We start from the raw sequence: 25,369 nt of genomic DNA on the forward strand, positions 1-25,369 counted from the left end.
TCTGTTTCTATTTTGTAAATAAGTTCAGTTGTATCATTTTCTTAGATTCCATATATAAGTGATATCATATGATGTTTGTCTTTCTCTGTCTGACTTACTTCACTTAGGATGATGATCTCTAGGTCCATCCATGTTGTTGCAAATGGCATTATTTCATTCTTTTTTATGGCTGAGTAGTATTCCATTGTATATATGTACCACAACTTCTGTATCCATTCACCTGCCAATGGACATTTGGTTGCTTCCATATCTTGGCTGTTGTAAATAGTGCTGCAAGGAACATTGGGATGCACATATCTTTTCGAATTATGGTTTTCTCTGGATATATGCCCAGGAGTGCTTTTTTAAGGAACCTCCATACTGTTTTCCATAATGATTGTACCAATTTACCTTCCTACCAACAGTGTAAGAGGGTTCCCTTTTCTCCACGTGCTCTCCAGCATTTATTGTTTGCAGACTTTTTGATGCTGGCCATTCTGACTGGTGTGAGGTGATACCTCATTATAGTTTTGATTTGCATTTCTCTAGTAATTTGTGATGTTGAGTATCTTTTCCTGTGCTTTTTGGTCATCTGTATGTTTTCTTAGGAGAAATGTCTATTTAGATCTTCTGTCTATTTTTTTTTTAATTACTTTATTTATTTTTGGCTACATTGGGTCTTCGTTGCTGTGCACGGGCTTTCTCTATTTGCGGCGAGCGGGGGCTACTCTTTGTTGTGGTGCGCGTACTCTCATTGCGGTGGTTTCTCTTATTGTGGAGCATGGGCTCTAGGCGCATGAGCTTCAGTAGTTGCAACATGCAGGCTCAGTAGCTGTGGCACATGGGCTCAGTAGTTGTGGCTTGCGGCTCTAGAGCGCAGCCTCGGTAGTTGTGGTACACGGGCTTAGTTGCTCCGCGGCATGTGCGATCTTCCCAGACCAGGGCTCGACCCCATGTCCCCTGCACTGGCAGGTAGATTCTTAACCACTATGCCACCAGGGAAATCCCTTCTGCCTATTTTTTTTTTTTATTGCACTGCATGAGCTGTTTGTATATTTTGGAGATCAATCCCTTGTCAGTCACTTCATTTGCAAATATTTTCTCCCATTCTCTGCGTTGTCTTTTTGTTTTGTTCACGGTTTCCTTTGCTGTGCAAAAACTTACACGTTTGATTAGGTCCCATTTGTTTATTTTTCTTTTATGGAGGAAAGGGCATGTTTAGAGGGTCTGTTATAAACAAAAAGTCCATTGGAGGAAATGAGATATTCTAAGTATAGAAGTTTTACATTGGCTGAGTTGTGACAGCCTCTCATTGGCTGAGCTGTTGCCAGGCAAGGAGAAAATCTTTCTTCCTCCTGCTGGCTGTAGTAGTGTCACATCCTGCCAGAGATGCAAGGTATTTGCATATTTGTACACCCATCTTCATAGAAATATTCACAACAGCTAAAAGGTGGAAGTAACCCACGTGTCCCTTGACATATGACTGGATAAACTGAGGGTAGTATAAACCAACAGTGGAATATTATTCAGCCTCAAAAAGGAAAGAAATTCTGATACATGCTGCAACATGGACCTTGAGGACATTATTCTCAGGGAAATAAGCCAGATACAGAAAGACAGAAACTGTATGATTCCACCTATAGGAGGTTCCTAGAACAGGGAAATTGACAGAGAACAAGTAGAATGGTGGTTGCCGGGGGTTGAGGTGGAGGGACCAGGGAGTTACTGATTAGTGGGTACAGAATATCAAGATGAAAAGTGTTCTGGAGATTGGTTCCACAACAGTGTGAATATCCTTAACATTACTAAATGCAGAAATGGTTATGAATTAAGAATTTTTGATGAAAAAAATTTTAATTCCATTTACAAAACCTTAAAGTGGCTCAGAATAAATCCAACAAAAGACATGCAATACTTTATGAAAAAAACCTGAGGACTTCCCTGATGGTCCAGTGATTAAGAATTTGCCTCCCAATTCAGGGACGTGGGTTCAGTCCCTGGTGGGGGAACTAAGATCCCACATGCCACGGGGCAACTAAGCCCACACGCCACAACAACTGACCCCACGTGCTCTGGCGTCACAACTAGAGAGAAGCCTGCACATTGCAGTGAAAGATCCTGTGTGCCACAACTAAGACCCGACAGAGCCAAAAATAAAAATAAATAAATGTTTGTTAAAATAAGTAAAAATTTTTTAAAATCTATAAAACATTATTGAAGGACATTTAAAAAGAGTTAAATATTGACACACAAGATGATAAGAGCTCCAGGTAACAATATGGACTAAACCAAAAGCACATCCTCAGGGCAATCATGAAGCTGTGGGTTGGCGACTGCAATATATGATTTCCATAAAACTTAAGAACACATAAAAAAATGCTATATAATAATTGTGGGCCAAACACATGTAGAAAAAGGAGAACGTAACCCAAGTGTGTGCCTTTCCAGGATGGTGGCTGGGGGTGGGGAGTGGCATTGGAGGGAGGGGGCAGATATGGAGTGTTTGGTTTGTCCCAGCTAAGGTTTGAGACCTGGCAGTCTCGGCTTCAGAACTGATGCCAACGGTTCCCCTAGGCTCCATGCCAAGTTCAGGGACTGCTGGTGGAGAAGGACCTGGGGCTCAGGGCACCTGCCTCCACCTGCCCCCCGAGAGCCAGCTCCTGGCTGAGACTGGTTCCCTCCAGTCACTGCCCTGCTCAGATGCCCCGCACAGCAGGTTAGAGGCGGGCTCAGGAGCCTCCTCCCTGTGGACCGGGGTTCAGCTGTGTGACTTCGGGCAGGCTGCTGCCCTCCCCAAGCTTTTTTTCTCATTTTGTAGCGAGGCCTAAATCAAGGGGGAGTTGAGAGGAGTTGATGAAATAGTGCTCCTAAGACGTGCAGCTAATTGCCTGGGACGGGGAGAGGGCACATTTATTACTGATGTTTTGTTATCATTATGCTTCCTGGGTGAAAGGGTCAAGAAAGGTTGACCGTCATCCAAGGGGAATCCCCATAGCCCTTGACCTCCCCATCCCATGCAGAGACAACTTCTACAGGGCCATGGCATCCCTGCTAACACCATCCCCTCCACAAGGTGGCCAGCACCACCCCTCCTGAGCTGGGCAAGTCACTTGTCTTCTGTCAGAAGCTCAGTTTCTTCCTGAATTAAATATGGGCCATCACCTTTGTTCCTGGAGGTGGACAACGGTTTCCTGACATGGCCCATGCCTGTCCTCAGTCAGGAGCCCCATGCAGAAGAATCTAGTTAAAGTGGAACTGTAACCCTGTGAGAAACTGCCACAATTCACTTATAAATTCCACAAGCATTTATTGAGCTCCTACTGTTTGCCAGGCCCCGGGCCAGGCATGGAGACACAGCAGTAAATACAACAGGTAAATGGAACTGCAATACCAGTGTCATACATAAGGAATTATTAATGTCTTTTTAAACATATGGGATCACCTATGAATTACATTTTCTAAATGGACAGTTACCAGCATGCAGTAATGCTACCGGCTGTGGTACACCAGAGGTGCAGGCGGCTCTGGCTGAACCCTTACTAGGAATGTTCACATGGTCTGAGATTTTGGACCTTCTGGATAGACAGTTCCCTGATAGGCGGGTAGGGTAGATTGCTCTGGAAGGAGGCCGGCCCCTCCACACCCTCCAGGCCCATCTCCCCTCAGGCTGCAGCCGTCCTCCTCACCCCCTGCCTTCTGCAGACCTTCCACACCGGGGCTCTCCCTTCCCGCCCTCCTTGGCCTGTCCCACTCCTTGCCCTGCCCAGGACTTTCCTTTCACAACTCCCTGGGTGTGTGTCCTCTCTAGATAGTTTGGTGCTTTGATATTTAAAGACTCTTAGTTTGTTGTAGAGCCTAGAAAACTGGCCCTAGGCAGAACTTTTTTTTTAATTATTATTATTTTTTTGGCTGCATTAGGTCTTTGTTGCTGTGCGTGGGCTTCCTCCACTTGTGGTGAGGGGGGGCTACTCTTTGTTGCGGTGCACAGGCTTCTCATTGCAGTGGCTTCTCTTGTTGCGGAGCATGGGCTCTAGGTGCACGGGCTTCAGTAGTTGTGGCGTTGGGCTCAGTAGTTGTGGCGCATGGGTTTAGTTGCTCCGCGGCATGTGGGATCTTCCAGGACCAGGGCTCGAAGCCGTGTCCCCTGCATTGGCAGGCGGATTCTTAACCACTGCGCCACCAGGGAAGCCCCGGATTTTCTTCTTTAGAGCAAAGAAATTTTGTGGGTTTTGTGGCTCTTTTCTGCTCTTGACCCCCTAGAGGCTGGGTTGGGTGGGGAGCTGAGAAGGTTTTACCTGAAATCCCATCTCCCCACCCACATCCTCCCTAATCCAGGAGAGAAGAGCCTTCAGGGGCTGAATCACCTTGAGGAAGGAACTTGAACCCGACACCCAGGGCTGGATGCACTCAACCCTAAGCTAGGGAGCTGGGCTCTCTTCAAATCCCTCCCACCCTTCTGAGAGAGATTTTGTTAACTACTTACCTCCTTCCTCCTAAGATCCCTCAGACCCTCCATCCACACAAAAGGCCCATCCCCAGTCCAGTTCTTTTCCTGGAATCAAAATACCCCTAGGCTTGCTACTCCACTCCTGTTAACAGGATAGGAGAACCAGGGGCAGGGAAGCAAAGTTGGTGGAACTTCTGATATCCTTGGGATATTCGTGCAACCTGCCTCCAGTGCTCTGAGGTTCAGGAATTTTCTACTTCTGCAAACCAGGCCGGCAGGTTTCCCCCCAACTTCCCAACCACTGCTCCTCCAGCAGAGAGAGGCACCTGCATCCCCACTCAGCACTTCCCTGCCCATCCTTGTTGCTTCACTCGGTCAGAGCCAACCACAACCTTCCTCCACGTATGGCGAAGAATTTCTCATTCAGCCTTTACCACCTTGAAATGAAATACTTGATGAAACCTATCTCCACAGAGAAATCTTTAAATGTTAATAAAAGGTCCCAAATATATATGTATAGTGTAAAGGTGAAATAAAAGGAGAGAAATTTATAAGTAAAAGAATACATATTTCGGGCTTCCCTGGTGGCACAGTGGTTGAAAGTCCGCCTGCCGATGCAGGGGACACGGGTTCGTGCCCCGGTCCGGGAAGATCCCACATGCCGCGGAGTGGCTACGCCCGTGAGCCATGGCCGCTGGGCCTGCGCGTCCGGAGCCTGTGCTCCGCAACGGGAGAGGCCACAACAGTGAGAGGCCCGCGTACCGCAAAAAAAACCCCAAAAAAACCATATTTCAATATGCAAGTGATACTCGGGCTTGCTCCCAATAAGATCCAGCTAGTGTGTGGTCCATGGAGGGTAGCCATCAACATCCCTTGGGAATTTGTTACAAATGCAGATCTGATTCAGAGTTGGATTTTAAAACTTCCCCGGTGTATCTGAAAAATCCCCAGCACTCTCTGTGGATCCCTAAAGCTCCACAAAACCCACAGCTGGCCCTGCCTAGATGAAGAGATTTTGCAGTTTCCTGAACTGGATCGTAACAACTAGTAAAGTGCCAAGAAAGCCGAGGAAACTCTTCCAATTGACTCAGAAGTTGCGTTCTTGGACCATTCAGTGTCTATTAACACTCTTGACATTTACAGGCCAACTAATTTGGGTTCTAGGCTCAGATTAACAGGCTTTCCTCCTACGTAAAACACACAGGACATTGGCTAGGAGGAGGAATCCACGATAGTTCTCCCCTGGGTGGCACTGTCCTGTTCACGGCTTCCCAATAACACTCTCATTACTGTGACACCAAAATGCACCCACAACTTCCCCAAAAGGGCCCTGGGGTGCCTGTAACCCTCGTCTCCTGGGAGCCATTATTCTCTAATCTTTTTCTTCTAGGCAGTAAGCCCTTGGAACAGAATTATATTTTTCTTTTATTTTTTAAAATTTTATTTATTTAATTTTTTTTGGCTGTGTTGGGTCTTCGTTGCTGTGTGTGGGCTTTCTCTAGTTCCGGCGAGCAGGGGCTACTCTTCGTTGTGGTGTGAGGGCTTCTCATTGCAGTGGCTTCTCTTGTTGCGGAGCATGGGCTCTAGGAGCGCGGGCTTCAGTAGTTGTGGCACGCGGGCTCAGTAGTTATGGCTTGGGGGCTCTAGAGCGCAGGGTCAGTAGTTGTGGCACATGGACTTAGTTGCTCTGCGGCTTGTGGGATCTTCCTGGATCAGGGCTCGAACCCATGTCCCGTGCACTGGCAGGCGGATTCTTAATCATTGCGCCACCCTGGAAGTCCCTATTTTTCTTTTTAACTGGAGTACACCATGGGGTGTAATTCTAGGAATTAACGGAGATTGTGTCTGAGGAGGAAATTGAAGAATGGAAACTGACTTATCAGTCTCTGCTCTTTTATCTTACTTGAAGTTTTCAAACTTTTTTATTTTAACCACTTTTTGAAATCCTGATTGGGTCATAATCAATTTTCATAATCTCATTATCAAATGGATTCCCCCAGTTTACAAATTACATTAAAATAATGTATTGCTATGGGCAGAAGGGTGTGGTTTCTAAGATTTGCTTTAAATTGCCTGGGGGAGCAAGTGGGTGGGAGTAGAGATGAAACCAGATTGGTCAGCAGTTTACTGCTGGAGCTCCTTACACTATTCCACTTTGGGATATGTTGGAAAACCTCAACAGTAAAAATTGTACTGACAGCGTATGTATCGAAAAGAAATTTGGCCCATGTAATAGTCAATCCATCTCTCAGAATTCAGGATCTCCCCACCCAGATTGCTTATGGCCCTTTCCCCCTTGCCTGCTCTGTTTCCCAGAGCTCTGATCACCTTCTAACACACTACACAATTTCCATGTCACGTCTACTGCTCATCATGGCCCATGTGAATTACAGTCTGATTTGATGCTTACTCCATAGAAAAACTGTTTGCATCTTTTCTGCATTTTTGAAGAGGATGTTGGGGGTTGGCAGGAGATTTTATTTTTAATGATTTCCTAACAGTATCTAATTTGCTTAATCTGTCTCCTGTTCACCATGTCTCTCTCCCTTAGAAAGTAAGTTCCACGTGGGCAAAGATCAATGATGGTTTTACTTGCTGATATTGGAAATTGTATGTGTAGCTTCCCTTTTATTTTTCTTGGACAGAGTTGGTATAGAGGTTAAAAGCAAGAATTCTAGAGCTACCCAGGCTAGGCTCAAATCCCAGCTCTGTCACCTACTAGCTGTTTGATTTGGGCAGGTCCCTTGGCCTCAGTTTTCTCACCTGGGAAGTGGGGACATAGCCATACCTATCTCAGGGGGTTGCTACCCTGACTGGTAGTAAGAGGCTCCATGAAGTTTGGCTGGGGTTATTACTGGTTACAGCACTCTTTTAGGGAGTCAGATAGAAATGCATTTGGCTCCTGCTGGAGCCTGTTTTCTCCTGTGCAATGATCTCCAAGCTAGTGATGCTGGATCCTCAAAGGTGATGAGAATTTTATACGACCTAATGAATACAAAGCCTCCTGCCCAGGTGCCTGACCCAAATAGCAGCAGTTGTTCAGCACCAGGGGCCTTACAGCCTGATTAGGGACACTCCAAGGGGCCACTGGTCCGGACGAAGAGCGACAGACTCTGGATCCTGGCGGCCCCTACTCTGGGAGATTTGGTTCGGCAGTTCCACCTCAGTCCAAATACGGCCTGAGGGAGGCGGGTGTCTGGAGAATACAGGAGGTGGGGACAGGAGGGGCTGGCTAGTCAGTCGGGGCTAGGCAGAGGGAGGAGGGGGCATGGCAGACAGTAAGAAAGGAGGGGCGGGCAGAGACTGTGGAGTCAGAAAGAGCATGGGGCAGGGGAGGTGGCTGGCAGTGGTGTTGGGTATTAAGAAGGGAGGGGCGGGCAAATAAAAAGGGCAGAGGTAGAGATGGGGGCCCATCCTGCGAGGAGCTCTGGCTGAGATGCAGGGTAGGACTCGGGCGTCTGCAAGGTCGCAGAGGAGGTTGGCTGCCGGGGGCTGTGATGCAAATGGTAGAGAGGGGCTTAAATCGCCTGCTGGCAAGGACGGGTTGGGAGTCTGGGGCCTTGAGGATGGGGCTGGGGGTGGTGAGGTTGGGGAGGAAGCTGAAGGGGCTTAGGGAGTGACAGTCTTGGGGTGTGGCTGGCAGGGGCGGGGCTGGTAGAGGCTGCAGGTCCCTGACACCCTGAAGTATGACACTGGCTCTCCCGCGTTGCAGCTGGGCCTGGTGAGGAGACCATGGGTGCCTCGGCTTCCAGGAACTGGCTAGTCGGTGTTTCCGCGCTGGAGCCCGAACCCGAGGAGCGCTGGGTCTGGGCCAGCTGCCCACGGAGCTGCTCGAGACGGTGCTGAGCCACGTGCCCCCTCACGTGCTGCTCGGGCGCTGCCGCCGGGTGTGCCGGCGCTGGCGCGACCTGGTCGACTGCCAGGCCCTGTGGCTGAGCATCCTGGCCCGGAAACACGCCGCCCTGTGGCCCATCGTCAGCACCTGCCTGCCGGCCGCCGACGACCCCAGGCCCTGCGTCCTGGGCCGCTTCTGCGAGCGCAGACCCATAGGACGCAACCTCCTCCGGAACCCCAGGGGCCTAGGTGGGGAGCCCAGGAAAGGGGTCCTCATGGAGCTGGTGCGAGGGGCCAGATGCGGGGGCGCTTGGACTCCGTGGGTGGGGTGGAACTGGATCCCAAGGGAGGAGCGGACGTGCAGGTCCCCACGGGAAACCCCAGGGGACTTATCCCTGGACGGGTGGGATGGCAGCAAGAACTTGGGAAAACCCGTTTTCATTTAACAGAAGGTTTCCTGAAATGGACGGTGCTGAGCAGTGAAGACGGTGGCGGCGGAGGAGAGAAAACTTGGAGGTTATACCTAGTGCCTATATGCTGACCAGCTTCCTGTCTGCCTACAGGTGAATGTCCCTCTTCCCCAAGGGCAGTTGTTGAGGACTTGCCTGGTCCTCATTGACCTTTCTCCCTCTTTCCTAGGGGTTATCACAAGAAGCAAGTGTTGGACCTGGAGGAGGAGGGTTTCTGGCCGGAACTCCTGGACAGTGGAAAGATTGAGATTTGTGTCTCTGACTGGTGAGTGTGATGATAAAAACAGCCCTTTATTTATTTAGTTATTTATTTATTTATGGCTGCTTTAGGTCTTCGTTGCTGTGCATGGGTATTTCTCTAGTTGTGGAGAGCAGGGGTTACTCTTCGGTGTGGTTCGCTGGCTTCTCATTGCTGTGGCTTCTCTTGTTGCGGAGCATGGGTCTAGGCGCACTGGCTTCAGTAGTTGTGGCGCACGGGCTTAGTTGCTCCGTGGCATGTGGGATCTTCCCCGACCAGGAATTGAACCCATGTCCCCTATATGGCAGGTGGATTCTTAACGACTGCGCCACCAGGGAAGTCCCTGGGTGACTTTATTTAGGCCTCCTAACAGCCCCTTAGGATAAAGCAGGTAGGGAAATGAGAGTTAACCACCATGAGAGCTTTAGTACTTAGCAGAGTACATTCCCCGAACCCATCCCCTAACCCCCAAAAGGACCCGGATGGGATGATGCCAGTTTGGATCCTATACAGAGGACTTGGGCCCAATTCGTTCTTGTCTGTGAATGAGATGCTCCCTGGCTTAGGAGGGGACAAGGTAGGAGACTTGGCTAAAGGTCAGATTCTGGAGCCAGAACCTCTCAGGTTCAAACCCTGGCTTCCCAGCTTTGTGGCCTTGGGCAAGTCACAGTGTGCCTCAGTTTCCCTATCTTTATAAGATAGGGTTATATGTCAAACACAAAGCCAGTGCTTTGAAGTTTGAGCTGTTTTATTACCCTTCATGATCCTTGATCCTGTGGGAAAATTATTTTTGAAACGTCAAGCTGAGAAGTTCCGAATGGGAGGTGATTTTTCCCTGGTGGCCCAGCTAAGACTTGGCAGGGCCTGGCATTAGACTCATACTTGTCTGACTCTTGTGCTCTGTAGTGATGGTCTTGAAACTGCGGTCCATGAGCACCTTCCAGGGGATACAGGACCCAGATGATTTTAAGCAAGGCAAAATCCAAGTCCTCTACAGTTTTATGTTCCTTGTTCTAAAACAACTCCCTACAGTTCACATCGATAGTGGGAGCATCATATAGTTATCCTTTCCCAATTCCTATCTCACAGTCCTCCAGTTTTACAGAAAATGAAAGCCCCTCCCTGTATTGCGTGGTCCTCAGATGTAAAGACTACTTGAGACAGGAAAAGTGACCATTTAAAACGTTGGCCTTACCACATTCACTTTCAATCAAGGCACCGTAAAATTCCTCCCTCTGCAAATCCATATCTTTAGGAGGCGTACTTCCAATCAACTTTTGTTTTTAATTTAATCCTCTATCAAACTATTGTAGCATGGTTGTGTGGCTTTGAGCAGTGGTGTACCAGTTGATTGTAATAATCAGTGACTCCCCAGTTTTGTTGTACATCACCCAAAATATCTATAACTCCCAATGTCTGGGTCACACTCTATACCAATTAAATAGAGTGTCTAGGCTGAGAGAGCCAGGCATCAACATCTATGAGAAGTTTAGAGCCAACTACGAAGTTAAAGGGCACAACGTCAAGACCACCTTCCAACTGCCAGTTTGGGGGATTCCCAAAATCACCCTCAGGCTCAGTAATTGACTAGAGAGACAGAACTGAATGGAAACTATTAAACAATTCGTTTATTACATGGAAAATATACAGATTAAAATTAGCCAAGGGTAAGATCACAGGCAGCATCCAGGGGGTACCAGATTTCCATTGCCCTCTCCCCAGGGGGTCAGGACACATGACTGTCCTGGCCTCCATGGGTGACAATACCCATGGAATATTGCCAAGCAGGGAAGCTCACCTGAGTTTATAGGGGCTTTATCCTGTGTTTCCTCTCAGCCTCCAGGTCAACTGATATTGCGTGAGGCACCCTAAGTCACATTGTTGGTCTTCCTGTGGTGGTTTGCTCCCATTACAGACTATCTATGTGGATGTGGCCAGCCCCCGCCAAATCATATTGGCAGGCTATTCAATGTGACTCAAGGTCCCCAGGTGAACTAAGATACTCCTGTCAGACATACCAGTCCAAGGGTCCAGAGATTACCTCCCAGTAGTGGACAGCAAAGACCTTACCTTTGGACAGGGCTAAATGCTTTTCTATAAGGTATCATTTCAAGATTCCAGATGATTCCAATCTGCAGCAATGTCTGGGAATCACTAGTAGGAAATAATTTAATCCAAAAGAAAAAATGTTAATGCTTAGAGTTTTATGGTCACAGGAAAAATTTTAAATTTCTAATTATATTCTTTGTGTGTGTGTATGTGTGTGTGTGTGTGTGTGTGTGTGTGTGGGGTTGGCACAAACAGTATGAAAGGTAAGTCAGAAGAATTTTAAAATATATTAGTACTACATTAGGACAAAATTCTGTGGGAGAAGTTGAACGGACATCTAAGTCCACGTAGTGGAGTGATGTGAAATCTCTGTGAAAGGAGGTACTTACTTGTTTGTGTATTTACACCACCTATTACTCTTGTTTTTAAATTTTTAATTTCTAACATCAAAAATGGGGCTTCCCCGGTGGCGCAGTGGTTGAGAGTCCGCCTGCCGATGCAGGGAACGCGGGTTCGTGCCCCGGTCCGGGAGGATCCCACGTGCCGCGGAGCGGCTGGGCCCGTGAGCCATGGCCGCTGAGCCTGCGCATCCGGAGCCTGTGCTCCGCAAAGGGAGAGGCCACAATAGTGAGAGGCCCGCGTACCGCAAAAAAAAAAAAAAAAAAAATGCACGTCTTGGTTGTGCAACTCAGTGAATTATTACGAAGTGAATACATTCACTAAATCAAGAACAGAATGTTGCCAGCGAACCCCGCCCTCAGCATCCCTCATGCACCATTCCCCATCACTTTCAACCCAAGGGTAGCACCGTCCTGAATTCTGTTACCATAGATAAGTCTTGTCCATTTTGGTACTTAATACATATTGAGTCATACAGTATATAGTTTGTATCTGGCTTCTTTCAATCAATAACACATTTGTAAATTCATCCATAGTTGTATGTAGCTGCAGTTAGTTTACTTTCATGGCTTTATAATATTCCATTACATGAATGTACCATAATCTATCCATTTACCATCAAAGGACATTGCATGTTGTGTCTTTGAATATTGCTGGATATCCCATCACCAATTTATCTAGATTCCTCTGAATCCCTGTAAATGGCTGATAAGAAAATTGTATCTTAAAACATCACCGTTGTACACATCGGAAATGACATCTTTTGCCACCAGTGAAATATAGAATGAGAAATAATATGGGAGGAGGTACCCTGAAGGGCACGGCTTTAGGTCATTACTTCTGAAATGAATGTGCATGTGGACCAGCTGGGGAGAGAGTTTAGTGCAGATGAATTCACTGGGTAGGCAGAGGGGCCAAACTCCTAAGTGACATTAATGGTGCCAGTCCCGGGGATCACAAAACTCTTTTGTACTTGCGTACATGGGAAGGCCATTCAGGTGAAGCAGGCAGACCCGCAAAGAGATAGGACGGCAAGTCCAGCCTTCAAGGTCTCCCTTCTCCCACAGGCGGAATGACCAACAAAGAACTGACTGTATATATCAGCTAACTGTCCAACTTCTAGATGCCAACCAGGCCATCCTGGATCACTTCTCTCCTTTGCCTTTTCCCATCTGGAAGTGGAGAAACAGCGTCTCTCCTCGGGTGAGTCTCTGGGGTGTGGGAAAGGACAGTGGGGCTTATGAGAATCTATGGCTGCATAAAAAGTTGCCCTCAAATATAGTGGCTTAATAGCAACAGCAGTCATTTTCTCACCTCTCATGGTTTCTGTGAGTAGAGCTCTGCTGGTTGCTTCTGGCTCCATTCTCTCGTGTAGTAGCCTTCAGGCGCTGGCTGGGGCCGAAGGGCAGGGCAGGATGTGAGTGTGTATACAGCTGGTGGCTGGCCAGGCAGCTCTTGGTTTAATCTCAGAGCTTGGCCATGGGATCTCTCTGCTTGGTCTAGTTTGGGCTTCCTCACAGCATGGTGGCTTCAGGGCAGTCAGACTGCTTCCTGGTGGCTCAGGGTTCCACCATGAGGCTTCTGGAGAAACCAGCAGAAGCTGCCTTGCCTTTCTGACCCAGCCTTGGAAGTCACTTAGCAAAAGTCACTCAGCGTCATTTCCACCACACTCTTGTTTACAAGGGAACCTGCCCAGATTCAAGGGAACAGGAATTAGACTCTATCTTTGGATAAGGAGTGGCATGATTCTAGAAGTACCTGTGGAGACATTGTCACAGCCATCTATGGAAAAATACCACCTGCCTGAGGACCCCAACTCAGCTTCTGAGAGGAAACCTATGTCACAATGAGGCTTACCTCTTTTCCTTCCTACAGGTCAGCCACGTGTTCTCCAACCTCAAGAAGGGCGTTCGCTTTGTGTCTTTTGAATGCTGCATCTGGGACTTGGAGTTCAGAAATGAGCAGTATGGAATCTCTGTGACGAATTCCAGTGTCATCGTGCAGGTCTGTCTGTCCTAGTCGAGGGCTGTCCTTGAAAACTACCTGACCGTGCCTCCCGGGAGCTGGGCTCATTGGCTGGACCATCTCAGTAATCAAGGGCTTGTAGCTCCCTGGCATCCTGGGATCTCCTGGATCCGGTCAAAGTTCCTACTGGGCCCTGTCTTCAGATTCTGGAAGCTACTATAAGAAAGTTCCTCTATCAGATTTACTGGCTGCTCCTGCTCTAAGGCAGCCCCTGTTTTACTGAGTGGATACGCAGTGATCAGTACAGGGAAACACTGGATCGTGAGAGGGCCTCTCACCCTCCACCCACACCAGGCCCTCTGTTTCCGCTCCAGAGCCCTCTACCCTTGCCTCCTAGAAGTTCATCCCTATGGCGGAGAAAATTCCAGCCCCCACGGGTGGTGAACTTAACCCCATGGTGTTTCAAGACTGGGATCAGGACTCAGAGCTGAAAGTCAAACTACCTCAAAAAAATGGATGGAGACAGAGGGTTCTTCCCACCCTATGAACAATCAAGTGGTCCCCTGAGTCCAGCCTTACCCTGAATTGTATGGTGTATAAAATTATTTTGTTATTTTGTAATTCTTTTCAAACATGGAAAGAATAAATCAGAAATATATCTGCCAATCATAGGTAATAAAGGTATTATTTTGCCAATAGTGTCTCATGTCTTTTTTTTTTTTTTTTTGCGGTACGCGGGCCTGTCACTGTTGTGGCCTCTCCCGTTGCGGAGCACAGGCTCCGGACGCGCAGGCTCAGCGGCCATGGCTCACGGGCCCAGCCGCTCTGCGGCATGTGGGATCTTCCCAGACCGGGGCATGAACCCGTGTCCCCTGCATCGGCAGGCGGACTCTCAACCACTGCGCCACCAGGGAAGCCTTCTCATGTCTTTTTAATAGAAATACAATGTTTCTGCATTGGTGACTACTTGGTTCACAGTAAGGATTTGCCCCAGTTGAGGAGGGAAAATTGTACAGAAGAAAACACCTATAGAAGGTGTTCTCCATTTGAGAGCATGGAAGTGTTAGCACCCTGTTTCCCAAGCCCTAAGGAAATCATGGAGTCAAAGATTATCAGTCAGGGTTAAAAGCATTAGGCAGGTGGTGGATGTGGGACAGTGTCACAGTGACACCACATTTGTGACATTCTAGTCATGATGAGGGTGAGAGAGGACCATGCAATGGCAGGATCCGGCTGTCCCCACCCCAGTCCAGGGGTCGTGGCTAGCCTCACTGCTGCAGGATCCCTAAGGAGTTCCAGTCTCCTGATGTAATGCAGATGAAGCCTGCTGCTGCCTTTGATGTAACTACCCTGAACTGCCCCACCCACCTGCAGTATCAGCATGGGACACACCCACTGAGGACAGTGTTTTGCCAGTATCATCAAAAGGGGAGTGTGACAGGTTGAAACAGACCTAAGAACCATGACCACATGTAGTGTGTGGTCCTGGAGTAGAGACTGGTTCAGACAATTTAGCTCTGGAGGATATTTTTAGGTCAACTGGAGGAATTTGGATACGAGGAATATGAGACAGGCATTTACAGGATACGTGGTAGTTATAGCACATAGAGCTTTTCCCCCCTGAAACATTGAATACATTTCCAACTCGATGCACCATCAACATCACTGCAAAATCCTTTCATGTGTATTTTCTACAAATGTGGACATTCTTCTACATAACTACGATAAAACCATTGGAACAATGAAGGTCACATTGATTAAATAACAGAAAGGCTTCACATAGCTTGTCTCTCTTCTTTGAAAGGCCTGTTTGCAAGGTGGGCTGGAATCTGGGAACTTGATTTGGTAGTTGTCCCACCATTTCCTAACTGATAAGAAGGCTCATTGTTCTTAGACTGTGCAAACACGATGGTTTCTCCTCAACACCTGTTTTCATACGGGGAGCCTGGAATTTTGGTACATGCCAGGCAGAGGGTCCTCTGTGTCCAGGGCCCAGTGAAACCCTAGGGTGCTGGGTCCCTCTTGAGAGTCCCTGGACATAACACACATGTGACTGCATTTTTATTGCTGGGAGAAGAGTACACTCTGCATGTTCCCCCACCGGGGAAGGGAGAGGACGGAAGGAAGAGGCACATGGATTCTTCCAGTCTCTGCTTGTGTGTTTTTCCCTTAGGATCCACTGTGCATCCTTACGGTACCCCTGTAGTTCATCTCTGGAGTGAGTCCAACTATATGCTGAGTCCCCCAAGTCCTCCTGGCAAATATCCAACCATGGGGGTAATCTTGGGGCCACACAAACATGTGCACCATTGTAGCAGGGGTGGCACTGCTAGAAGGATCCCAGCTACCTAAAATATGGCTACTCTGGGGGAAAGGGAGGCGGTGGGGAATGGTGAACCCCCAGTGCCTGGTGGCCATGGAGTTGCTCATGGTCTGAAAGAGCTGAGCTGCTGTCTGTTTGAAACTGAGTCCCCCTAAAACTGTAACCCCTACCAAGTCTACGATTAACCTCTCTATCCAAAACTTTATTCCTTTTCTTGTTCCACCTCTGTTCCCCTCAAGATTGAGGAGTATCAAAGAAAAGGGGGGATTGAAACTGAGGAGGACCCTGCAGGGCCCTCCCGAGTAAAAAGTCTTTCCAAGGCCCCCGTTTCTTGTTTGTAGGGAAAAGCCCTCAGCCTCCTAGACCTTCCCTGATTTCTGATGAAAGAAATTTTCACATATTGAGGTCTGGGGAAGACATTGTGGCTTATACATGATGTAACTCAAATTTTATGCTAACTAAAACAGCCTGTTTACGGCCTATCAAACATACATTGTACATCTGCTTTAATTATTAAAGAAAAACGTGCATTGACCAGAAGTAAAAATGTCCATCTTAAGAATAAAGATTAAATGCCTCCCTTCCTAGAACGCCAACGCTGGTACTGCTTCCATGATAAGACTCCCTTGCCAAGGCCATACTGACTCACTGTGTACATGTTGATCTTTTTCTTTTCTTTTCTCTTTTCTTTTTTTTTAAACCTTGAAGGAATGTATCTCTGACTTGTTTGGTGTTCTTTGTTCTGACAAGTGATTAAACCGTGTTGAAAACCATGCTTCTCTGGAGCAGTTCCTCAGAGTTCTCTGAGAGGGCATCTCCGGGCTATAGTCCTCAGTTTGGCTCAAATAAACTCTTTTCTATTCCTATTATAGATTGTTTATTGATTATTTTTGTCAACTGTTCCAAAGGGCAGATTCAAACAGTTACTAATTAGGGAAGTGAGGGAATGCAGAATGAAAGGAAAAGGAGTCAAGGAACAATAATGCAGGGGAAAAAAAACAGAGTCCTAGCTCCTCCTCAAGGGATATACATAACAATCTCATACATATTTTTGAGTTCTTCTGCAGGAACTAAAGCCCCCATGCAGGCAGAGGATGGCAACTACATGCTGAGACTCCAGACTTGGAACCAGAAGACTGACGATCGAGATTCCTTGTACACCACCCTGTTACCTCACCACCGGCCAATCAGAAGAAAGTCATACACCCTGCAGCTCTCAGCCCAAATGTTACCTTTCAAAAACTCTTCCCTGAAAACCTCAAGGAATTCAAGTCTTTTGAGCACGGGCTGCCTGTTCTCCTTGCTTGGCCATTGCAGTAAAACTCTCTGTGCTCCAAACTTTGATGTTTCCGTTTGTTTGGCCTCACTGTGTGTCAAGCACATGAACTTGGGTTCAAAAACATGTTGTGAGAGGTAGAAGTTACCTATGCAATGAAAACAATAGGTCCAGGGGCTTCCCTGGTGGCGCAGTGGTTGAGAGTCCGCCTGCCGATGTAGGGGGCGCGGGTTCGTGCCCCGGTCCGGGAGGGTCCCGCGTGCCGCGGAGCGGCTGGGCCCGTGAGCCATGGCCGCTGAGCCTGCGCGTTCGGAGCCTGTGCTCCGCAGCGGGAGAGGCCACGGTAGTGAGAGGCCCGTGTACCGCAAAAAACAAACAAACAAACAAAATATATATATATAAAGGAGAGGTGCCAGAGTTGGGGGAGAGATATGATCTTTATCTTTCAGAGCTACTGGAAGATTTCCTCTCCTCCCCAGCTGAAAGAAAAAAAATGGGAGGAAGCCCACTGTTGCCTCCCAGGCTGCTGGACCACTTTGAATTCAAACTGTGAGCCTACCTCTGACGTCTATCCCTCCAACTGGTCACATCTGACAGATCTGACTAGGAGACAGCAGGAGGGGACCCCAGTCACAAATACGTCCAGGTGTTGTCCATGCTAACGAGGTGGATGAACCAGCTTCATGGCAAAACAAACTGCTTGGAACTGATTGCCTCAGGCGTTCCCCCTGAAAGCTAGGACTGAGCTGAACCATTTGGACTGGTCTGGCAACCCTGGAGTGGGAGGACCCAGGGCAGGTGGCCACACTGGGGGCTCTGTTAACCCATTCTGCCTGACCCATGCGTGTCCTACTTGGGGTGCCCTAACAATGATAAATTCTTTGCTTCTAGGGGTACCATGTGTGCCCTCTGGGGTTGTTCTTCTCATGTGTGTGGTGCCCTGACATGCCTCAGCCCTGGAAGGCTTTGAGGTCAGCTTCACCTTCTTGGCCAGAGTGTGCTGTGTCTGAGTTGATGCCTCAGGCCAGGAAAAACAGTTCAAACAGAAGCTTGAAGACTAGAAACTTGAGGAAGCCACCTGATTTTCTGAGACAGACCTTTATGGTTAGTGGGATTTGCTTTACCTGGCTAAATCCAGGACTCCAGGGACTTCCCTGGTGGTCCAGTGGTTAAGAATCCACCTTCCAATGGGGGGGATGCAGGTTCGATCCCTGGTCGGGGAAATAAGATCCCACATGCCACGAGGCAACTGAGCCCGTGCACCGCAACTACTGAGCCCGCACGCTCTGGAGCCTTCTAGCCACAACTAGAGAGAAGCCCGCGCACCACAACGAAGACCCCACGTACCGCAACTAAGACCCGACACGGTCAAATAAATAAATAATAAATCCAGGACTCTGGAGGGCGTAACTGAGGCCAATACTGCAGGTTAATCTCACCCTGTGAGGATCTACTGATAAGAATTTTGCTGTAAAGATGCCCTGGCCAAGGGTCAATGTAGTGGACTGCAGAAAAGAGTTATCACAGCAGGCCAGAGACCCCATTTTTAGAAGAGCCTGCTTACGAGGTTGGCCGGCATCTAGGAGCTTGGTCAGAGTGTCCCCATCATTCTCTAATTGATAAGGGTGGCTCACTGAGCTGGAATTGCAGACATGTGGTTTATGCTGAGCACTTTCATTCTTTCTTGGAGTCTGGAATTTTGGTATATGTCAGCAGACGGTGCCCATGTGAGCAGCTCCCAATAAAAACGCTGGATGCTGAAATTCTAATGGACTTCCCACGATGGAAACAACACACACAAGTTGCTGCATTTTGTTGTGCTCTGTGAGCCCTCATGGAAGGAAGAGAGCGTAAGGAAGCCTGCCCATGATTACTCCAGAACCCACCCATGTCTTTTTTCCTTACCATCTGGCTGTGTGTCCTTAGTACCTGTTGTCATAAATCTTCGCTGAGTACAACTGTACGCTGACTCCCATGAGTCATTCTAGAAAATCTCTAAACATGGCAGTGGTCTGGGGGACTCCCAACACTGTACCTCTAATCCTTAGATTCCATCCCAGTTTTGCCAAATGTTCCAATGGCTTGTTTTGTTTTGTTTGTAGCAAAAAGATCCAGGTCAAAATCATGTGCAATGGCTTGGACGTTCCTTAAAAAACTAAAAATAGAGTTGCCATATGATCTAGTAATTCCACTCCTGGGCGTATATGTGGACAAAACCATAATTTGAAAACATAGGGACTTTCCTGGTGATCCAGTGGGTAAGACTCTGTGCTCCCAATGCAGGGGGCCCAGGTTCAATTCCTGGTCGGGGAACTAGATCCCACATGCATGCCGCAACTAAGAAGTCCGAATGCCTAAGATTCCACATGCCGCAACTATGAGCCCTCATGCCGCAACGAAGATCCTGTGTGCCGCGACTAAGACCTGGTGCAGCCTAAATAAATATTTTTTTAAAAGATACATACATCCCAATGTTCATTGCAGCACTGTTTACAATAGCCAAGACATGGAAGCAACCTAAGTGCCCATTGACAGAGGAATGGATAAAAAAAGATGTGGTACATAAAAAAAGATGTGGTACATATATACAAAGGAATATTACTCAGCCATAAAAAAGAATGAAATAATGCCATTTGTAGCAACAGGGATGGACCTAGAGATTATCACACTAAGTGAAATAAATCAGCCAGAGAAAGGCAAATATCTTATGATATCACTGATATGTGGAATCTAAAAAAATGATACAAATGAACTTATTTACAAAACAGAAACAGACTCACAGACTTAGAGAATGAATTTATGGTTACCAAAGGGGAAACGTGGGGAGGAAGGATAAATTAGGAGTTTGGGATTAACATATACACTACTATATACAAAATAGATAACCAACAAGGACCTACTGTATAGCACAGAGAACTCTATTCAATATTCTGTAATAACCTAAATGGGAAAAGAATCTGAAAATGAATAGATACATGTATATGTATAACTGAATCACCTTGCTGTACTAACACCACATTGTAAATCAACTATACTCCAATATAAAACAAAAAATTTTTTAAAAAGGCAAAAAAATCACGTGCAGTGGCTTCTGGTTTTCATGTCTCCATAGTCTCCTCCAGTTGGCAACAGTTCCTCCATCTCTTTTCTTTTTTTTTTTTTTTTGCGGTACGTGGGCCTCTCACTGTTGCGGCCTCTCCCGCTGCGGAGCACAGGCTTCCGGACGCACAGGCCCAGCGGCCATGGCCCACGGGCCCAGTCGCTCCGCGGCACGTGGGATCCTCCCGGACCGGGGCACGAACCTGCGTCCCCTGCATCGGCAGGCGGACTCTCAACCACTGCGCCACCAGGGAAGCCCCCCTCCATCTCTTTTTTACTTTCATGATATTGACAGTTTCAGACCTTGTAAGCCAGTTTTGCCTTGTAGAATGTTCCTCAATTTGTTTTCTTCTGACGTTTCCTTATAGATTCAGATTATGCCTCTTTGGCAAGAATATCACAGAAGTGACTTTTTTGTCCTCATTGCATCCCATCAGGTGATACATGATTTCAATTTGTCCTGTTACTTACGATGCTCACCTTGATCACTAGATTTAAGGTGGTGTCTGTCAGCCTTCACTGTCAAGCTACTCTTTTCCCTTTCTAAATAGCGTTTTGTGGGTAGCACCATTAGGCCTGCTTGTAAGGTTGACCCTTGACTGACTTCCGGAAACTTGCATTTTGGGAGTGACAAGGACCGATAAGGGTGATTCTCTGTGCCTGGAATTGTGTGAACAATATGGTTTATGCTACTTTACTTCTGGAATTTTGGTACATGCTACCAAATTAGGAATTAGGTACATGCTGTGTTCAGCATAAACCACATTGTTTGCACAAATAGTCTAGCCACAGCAAATCACCCTTATCTGTTAGGGAATGGTGGGAACACTTCCAAAAGCCAGGTTTCCAGATGCCAGCCAAGAGCCAGTCTTTTTTTTTTTCCTCTATAAATTTATTTATTTTTGGCTGCCTTGGGTCTTCGTTGCTGCGTGTGGGCTTTCTCTAGTTGCAGGGAGCAGGGGCTACTCTTCATTGCAGTGTGAAGGCTTCTCATTGTGGTGGCTTCTCTTGTTGCAGAGCATGGGCTCTAGGCACACGGGCTTCAGTAGTTGTGGCACACGGGCTCAGTAGTTGTGGCACACGGGTTTTGTCGCTCCATGGCACGTGGGATCTTCCCGGACCAGGGCTCGAACCTGTGTCGCCTGAATTGGCAGGCGGATTCTTAACCACTGCACCACAAGGGAAGTCCAAGAGGCAATCTTGTAAGCCGGTCCTTCTAAAGATAGAAGCCTCAGGCCAGCTGTGTTGACTCTTTTCTTCACAGTTCTCCATTCAGTTCTATGTGAATGTAGCCACAGCCCCAAATCTCTTTTAGTTGCTGTTCTAAAATATGAGGAACTTCCTTTTTATCTCTCTATTTGAGCAGCCCAACCCTCTCTCCCTTGACTAGAGGGTTGCAAACTTCAGGCCAGCTGAATCAATAGCTTGAGTGTGATGCCAACATCTTCCATATGATGTTTGCATCTGGATTGCCTTCTACTGTCTCGTGGAGACATTGTATGGAAGCTTTTGAGAAAGAGTCTGAATGACAGGAGCACACAGTGTTAGCTTGTCCAACTTTCCTAGGTGGTGAGTGTCTGGAGTCTTGTTACCTTAGACTACAGGCCACAGGCAGAGAAGAATCCCTTAGTAGAGTCCAGTTCCTTCCATCCCTACTTACAAACTGGCCAGTTCCTGCCTGAGCTCATCTCTCTTATAAGGATATTGCAAAAAGCAAATATGAGTAGTATACACACCAACAATACTCTGAGTTTTCCAACCAGTTCCCTAGGGCTACAAGTTCAGGTGAACAATGGGCCGCTAACCTCACTGTCAAAGAAGAGAGTTCTACAAAATGTTTTCTCCTGGCACAATAAAGGCCACCGGTTCTCATCCTACGATAGCCAGTCTGCCACCTGCTGCATGATCACTAAGACAATGCCACATGTCTTAGAGTTTTATTTTCTACATCAGCATTCCACTTCTGGTATCAATTTCTATATTAAGATGCAGCCTAGGCTGTTGTAACAGACTTGAACACACAGTATCTACAAAACATGGAAGCTCATATCTTAGTTAATAATTTATAGGTTGGTGGGCGGTCTGGGGCAGGTAGATGGCTCTGATCCTTGACCTATCATTTCTACCATCTTCAACATGTGTCTTCCATCTCCAGATCCAAGAAAGCTGCTAAAATTGCTCTGTCCCAACCAGTGGGGAAGGGGAGAAGGGAAAGTATGGGAAATTGGGATTGTTTTCAAGGAGATGAGCTAGAAGTCACATACGATATCTCTACTCACATCCCATATCCCACTGGCCTGAATTTAGTCACATGGCCACATCTAGCTGCAAAGGAGACTGGGAAAAGTAGTTTGTGACTGGGTGGCCAGCTAAAACTTGGGGGCTTTTAATAGTAAAAGGAAGAAAGGGAAAATGGAGGGCTTCCCTGGTGGCACAGTGGTTAAGAATTCACCTGCCAATGCAGGGGACATGGGTTCGAGCCCCGGTCTAGGACGATCCCACATGACGTGGAGCAACTAAGCCCCTGTGCCACAACTACTGAGCCTGCACTCTAGGGCCACGAGCCACAACTACTGAGCCTACGTGCCTAGAACCTGTGCTCCGCAACAAGAGAAGCCACTGCAATGAGAAGCCCACGCACCACAACGAAGAGTAGCCTCCACTCGCCACAACTAGAGAAAGCCCATGCGCAGCGAAGACCCAATGCAGCCAAAAATAAATAAATAAAAATTTTTTTAAAAAAGCAAGAAAAGGAAAATGGATATGAGGAAACTGTTGAAGTTAGCAGTCTCTGTCATGGACCATGTGAGATTAACTACTTGATGTCCTCCAATGTCCATCCTGCCCTTGATATCTCTGATCACAAGGCTTCCTAAAATAAAAACTATATTTCCAAGCTTCCCTTGCAGCCAAGTGTGGCCATGTGACTAAGTCCCAGCTGATGGAATGTAGGGAAAGTGATGTTCACAACTTCTAAGATATGACTTTAGGGTGGGGGGCAGCATGCCCTTTCTACACCTTCTTCAGCATTCCTGCTTCTCGGAAGGTGGATGTGATGGCTGTAGTTACATCGTGGGCCATGAGAACAAGAGCCACATCCTAATTAATGTTGGCAGAATGAGAAGCCAGAAGCAGCTTAGATCCTAGAGCCACCATGCCCAACCTGCACAGCCTACTCCTGAATTTTCCCCTAGAGAGAAATAAACTTATATCTTTTTTTTAAACATCTTTATTAGAGTATAATTGCTTTACAATGGTGTGTTAGTTTCTGCTTTATAACAAAGTGAATCAGTTATACATATACATATGTTCCCATATCTCTTCCCTTTTGCATCTCCCTCCCTCCTACCCTCCCTATCCCACCCCTCTAGGTGGTCACAAATCACCGAGCTGATCTCTCTGTGCTATGCGACTGCTTCCCACTAGCTATCTATTTTACATTTGGTAGTGTATGTATGTCCATGCCACTCTCTCACTTTGTCACAGCTTACCCTTCCCCCTCCCCGTGTCCTCAAGTCCATTCTCTAGTAGGTCTGTGTCTTTATTCCCGTCTTGCCCCTAGGTTCTTCATGACCTTTTTTTTTTTTCCCCTTAGATTCCATATATATGTTTTAGCATACGGTATTTGTTTTTCTCTTTCTGACTTACTTCACTCTGTATGACAGTCTCTAGGTCCATCCACCTCACTACAAATAACTCAATTTCGTTTCTTTTTGTGGCTGAGTAATATTCCATTGTATATATGTGCCACATCTTCTTTACCCATTCATCTGTTGATGGACACTTAGGTTGCTTCCATGTCCTGGCTATTGTAAATAGAGCTGCAATGAACATTGTGGTACATGACTCTTTGAATTATGGTTTTCTCAGGGTATATGCCCAGTACTGGGATTGCTGGGTCGTATGGTAGTTCTATTTTTAGCTTTTTAAGGAACCTCCATACTGTTCTCCATAGTGGCTGTATCAATTTACATTCCCACCAACAGTGCAAGAGGGTTCCCTTTTCTCCACACACCCTCTCCAGCATTTATTGTTTGTAGATCTTTTGATGATGGCCATTCTGACCGATGTGAGATGATATCTCACTGTAGTTTTGATTTGCATTTCTCTAATGATTAATGATGTTGAGCATTCTTTCATGTGTTTGTTGGCAGTCTGTATATCTTCTTTGGAGAAATGTCTATTTAGGTCTTCTGCCCATTTTTGGGTTGGGTTGTTTGTTTTTTTGATATTGAGCTGCATGAGCTGCTTGTAAATTTTGGAGATTAATCCTTTGTCAGTTGCTTCATTTGCAAATATTTTCTCCCATTCTGAGGGTTGTCTTGTTTATGGTTTCCTTTGCTGTGCAAAAGCTTTTAAGTTTCATTAGGTCCCATTTGAAAATAAACTTAAATCTTGTTTAAGTTACTATGATTTCGAGTGTCTATTTTACACAGTCAAACCCAAATTCTAATGAACACAGAGAATGTCGTAGTTTCATATTCATCTTTTGCAACTTGCTCTTTTCACTCAACATTACATTTCTTTCATGTATCCATATGGATTTGTGTATATCTAATTCATTAAAAATTGTTTTTACATGGTTCCTTCAGGAGTTGTTTCCCTGAGACTCTTTATTTTATTGTGGTAAAATAAACATAGCATGAACGATTTTTTTTTTTTTTTTGCGGTACGCGGGCCTCTCACTGCTGTGGCCTCTCCCGTTGCGGAGCACAGGCTCCAGACGCGCAGGCTCAGCGGCCATGGCTCACGGGCACAGCCGCTCCACAGCATGTGGGATCTTCCCGGACCGGGGCACGAACCCGTGTCCCCTGCATCGGCAGGCGGACTCCCAACCACTGTGCCACCAGGGAAGCCCAGCATGAACGATTTTTAAGCATACAATTCTGTGGCATTAGGTACCTTCACAATGTTGTACAACCAACACTATCCATTCCAGAACTTTTTTATCATCTCAAATAGATATTTTGTACCCACTAAACAATAACTCCCCATTCTTCCTCTCCACCCCCAGCCCCTGGTAACCTCTATCCTACTTTCTGTCTCTATAAAATTGCCTATTCCAGGCACCTCATAAAAGTGGAATCTTACAATATTTGTCCTTTTGTGTCTGGTCTAATTCATTCATCTTAACTACTCCATGACATAGCATCTGTCTCCTTGTTGAGGTCATCTTTGTCATCCTTTAATGAAGTCTCATAATTTACTCCAAAATGAACTTGAACATCTTTTCTTGGCATTTAGGCTCTGCACCTTACTTTTTGTTGTATAAGAGAATGGAATCTTTTCT

At 46.8% G+C, this 25,369-nt stretch overlaps 1 protein-coding gene across 1 annotated transcript in view; it reads left to right on the top strand.

The window, feature by feature from the left end:
- The first annotated feature begins 8,158 nt into the window (after positions 1 to 8,158).
- LOC115862564 (F-box only protein 27-like) overlaps positions 8,159 to 25,369 on the top strand; it is a 30,983-nt gene continuing 13,772 nt past the window's right edge. The window contains 5 exon segments of the mRNA XM_060289503.1: positions 8,159 to 8,222; positions 8,225 to 8,579; positions 8,900 to 8,995; positions 12,484 to 12,619; positions 13,292 to 13,420. Coding sequence (XP_060145486.1) covers positions 8,159 to 8,222; positions 8,225 to 8,579; positions 8,900 to 8,995; positions 12,484 to 12,619; positions 13,292 to 13,420 — 780 coding nt within the window.

Source organism: Globicephala melas, chromosome 19 (assembly GCF_963455315.2).
Source record: "Globicephala melas chromosome 19, mGloMel1.2, whole genome shotgun sequence".
NCBI classification, from domain to species: Eukaryota; Metazoa; Chordata; class Mammalia; order Artiodactyla; family Delphinidae; genus Globicephala; species Globicephala melas.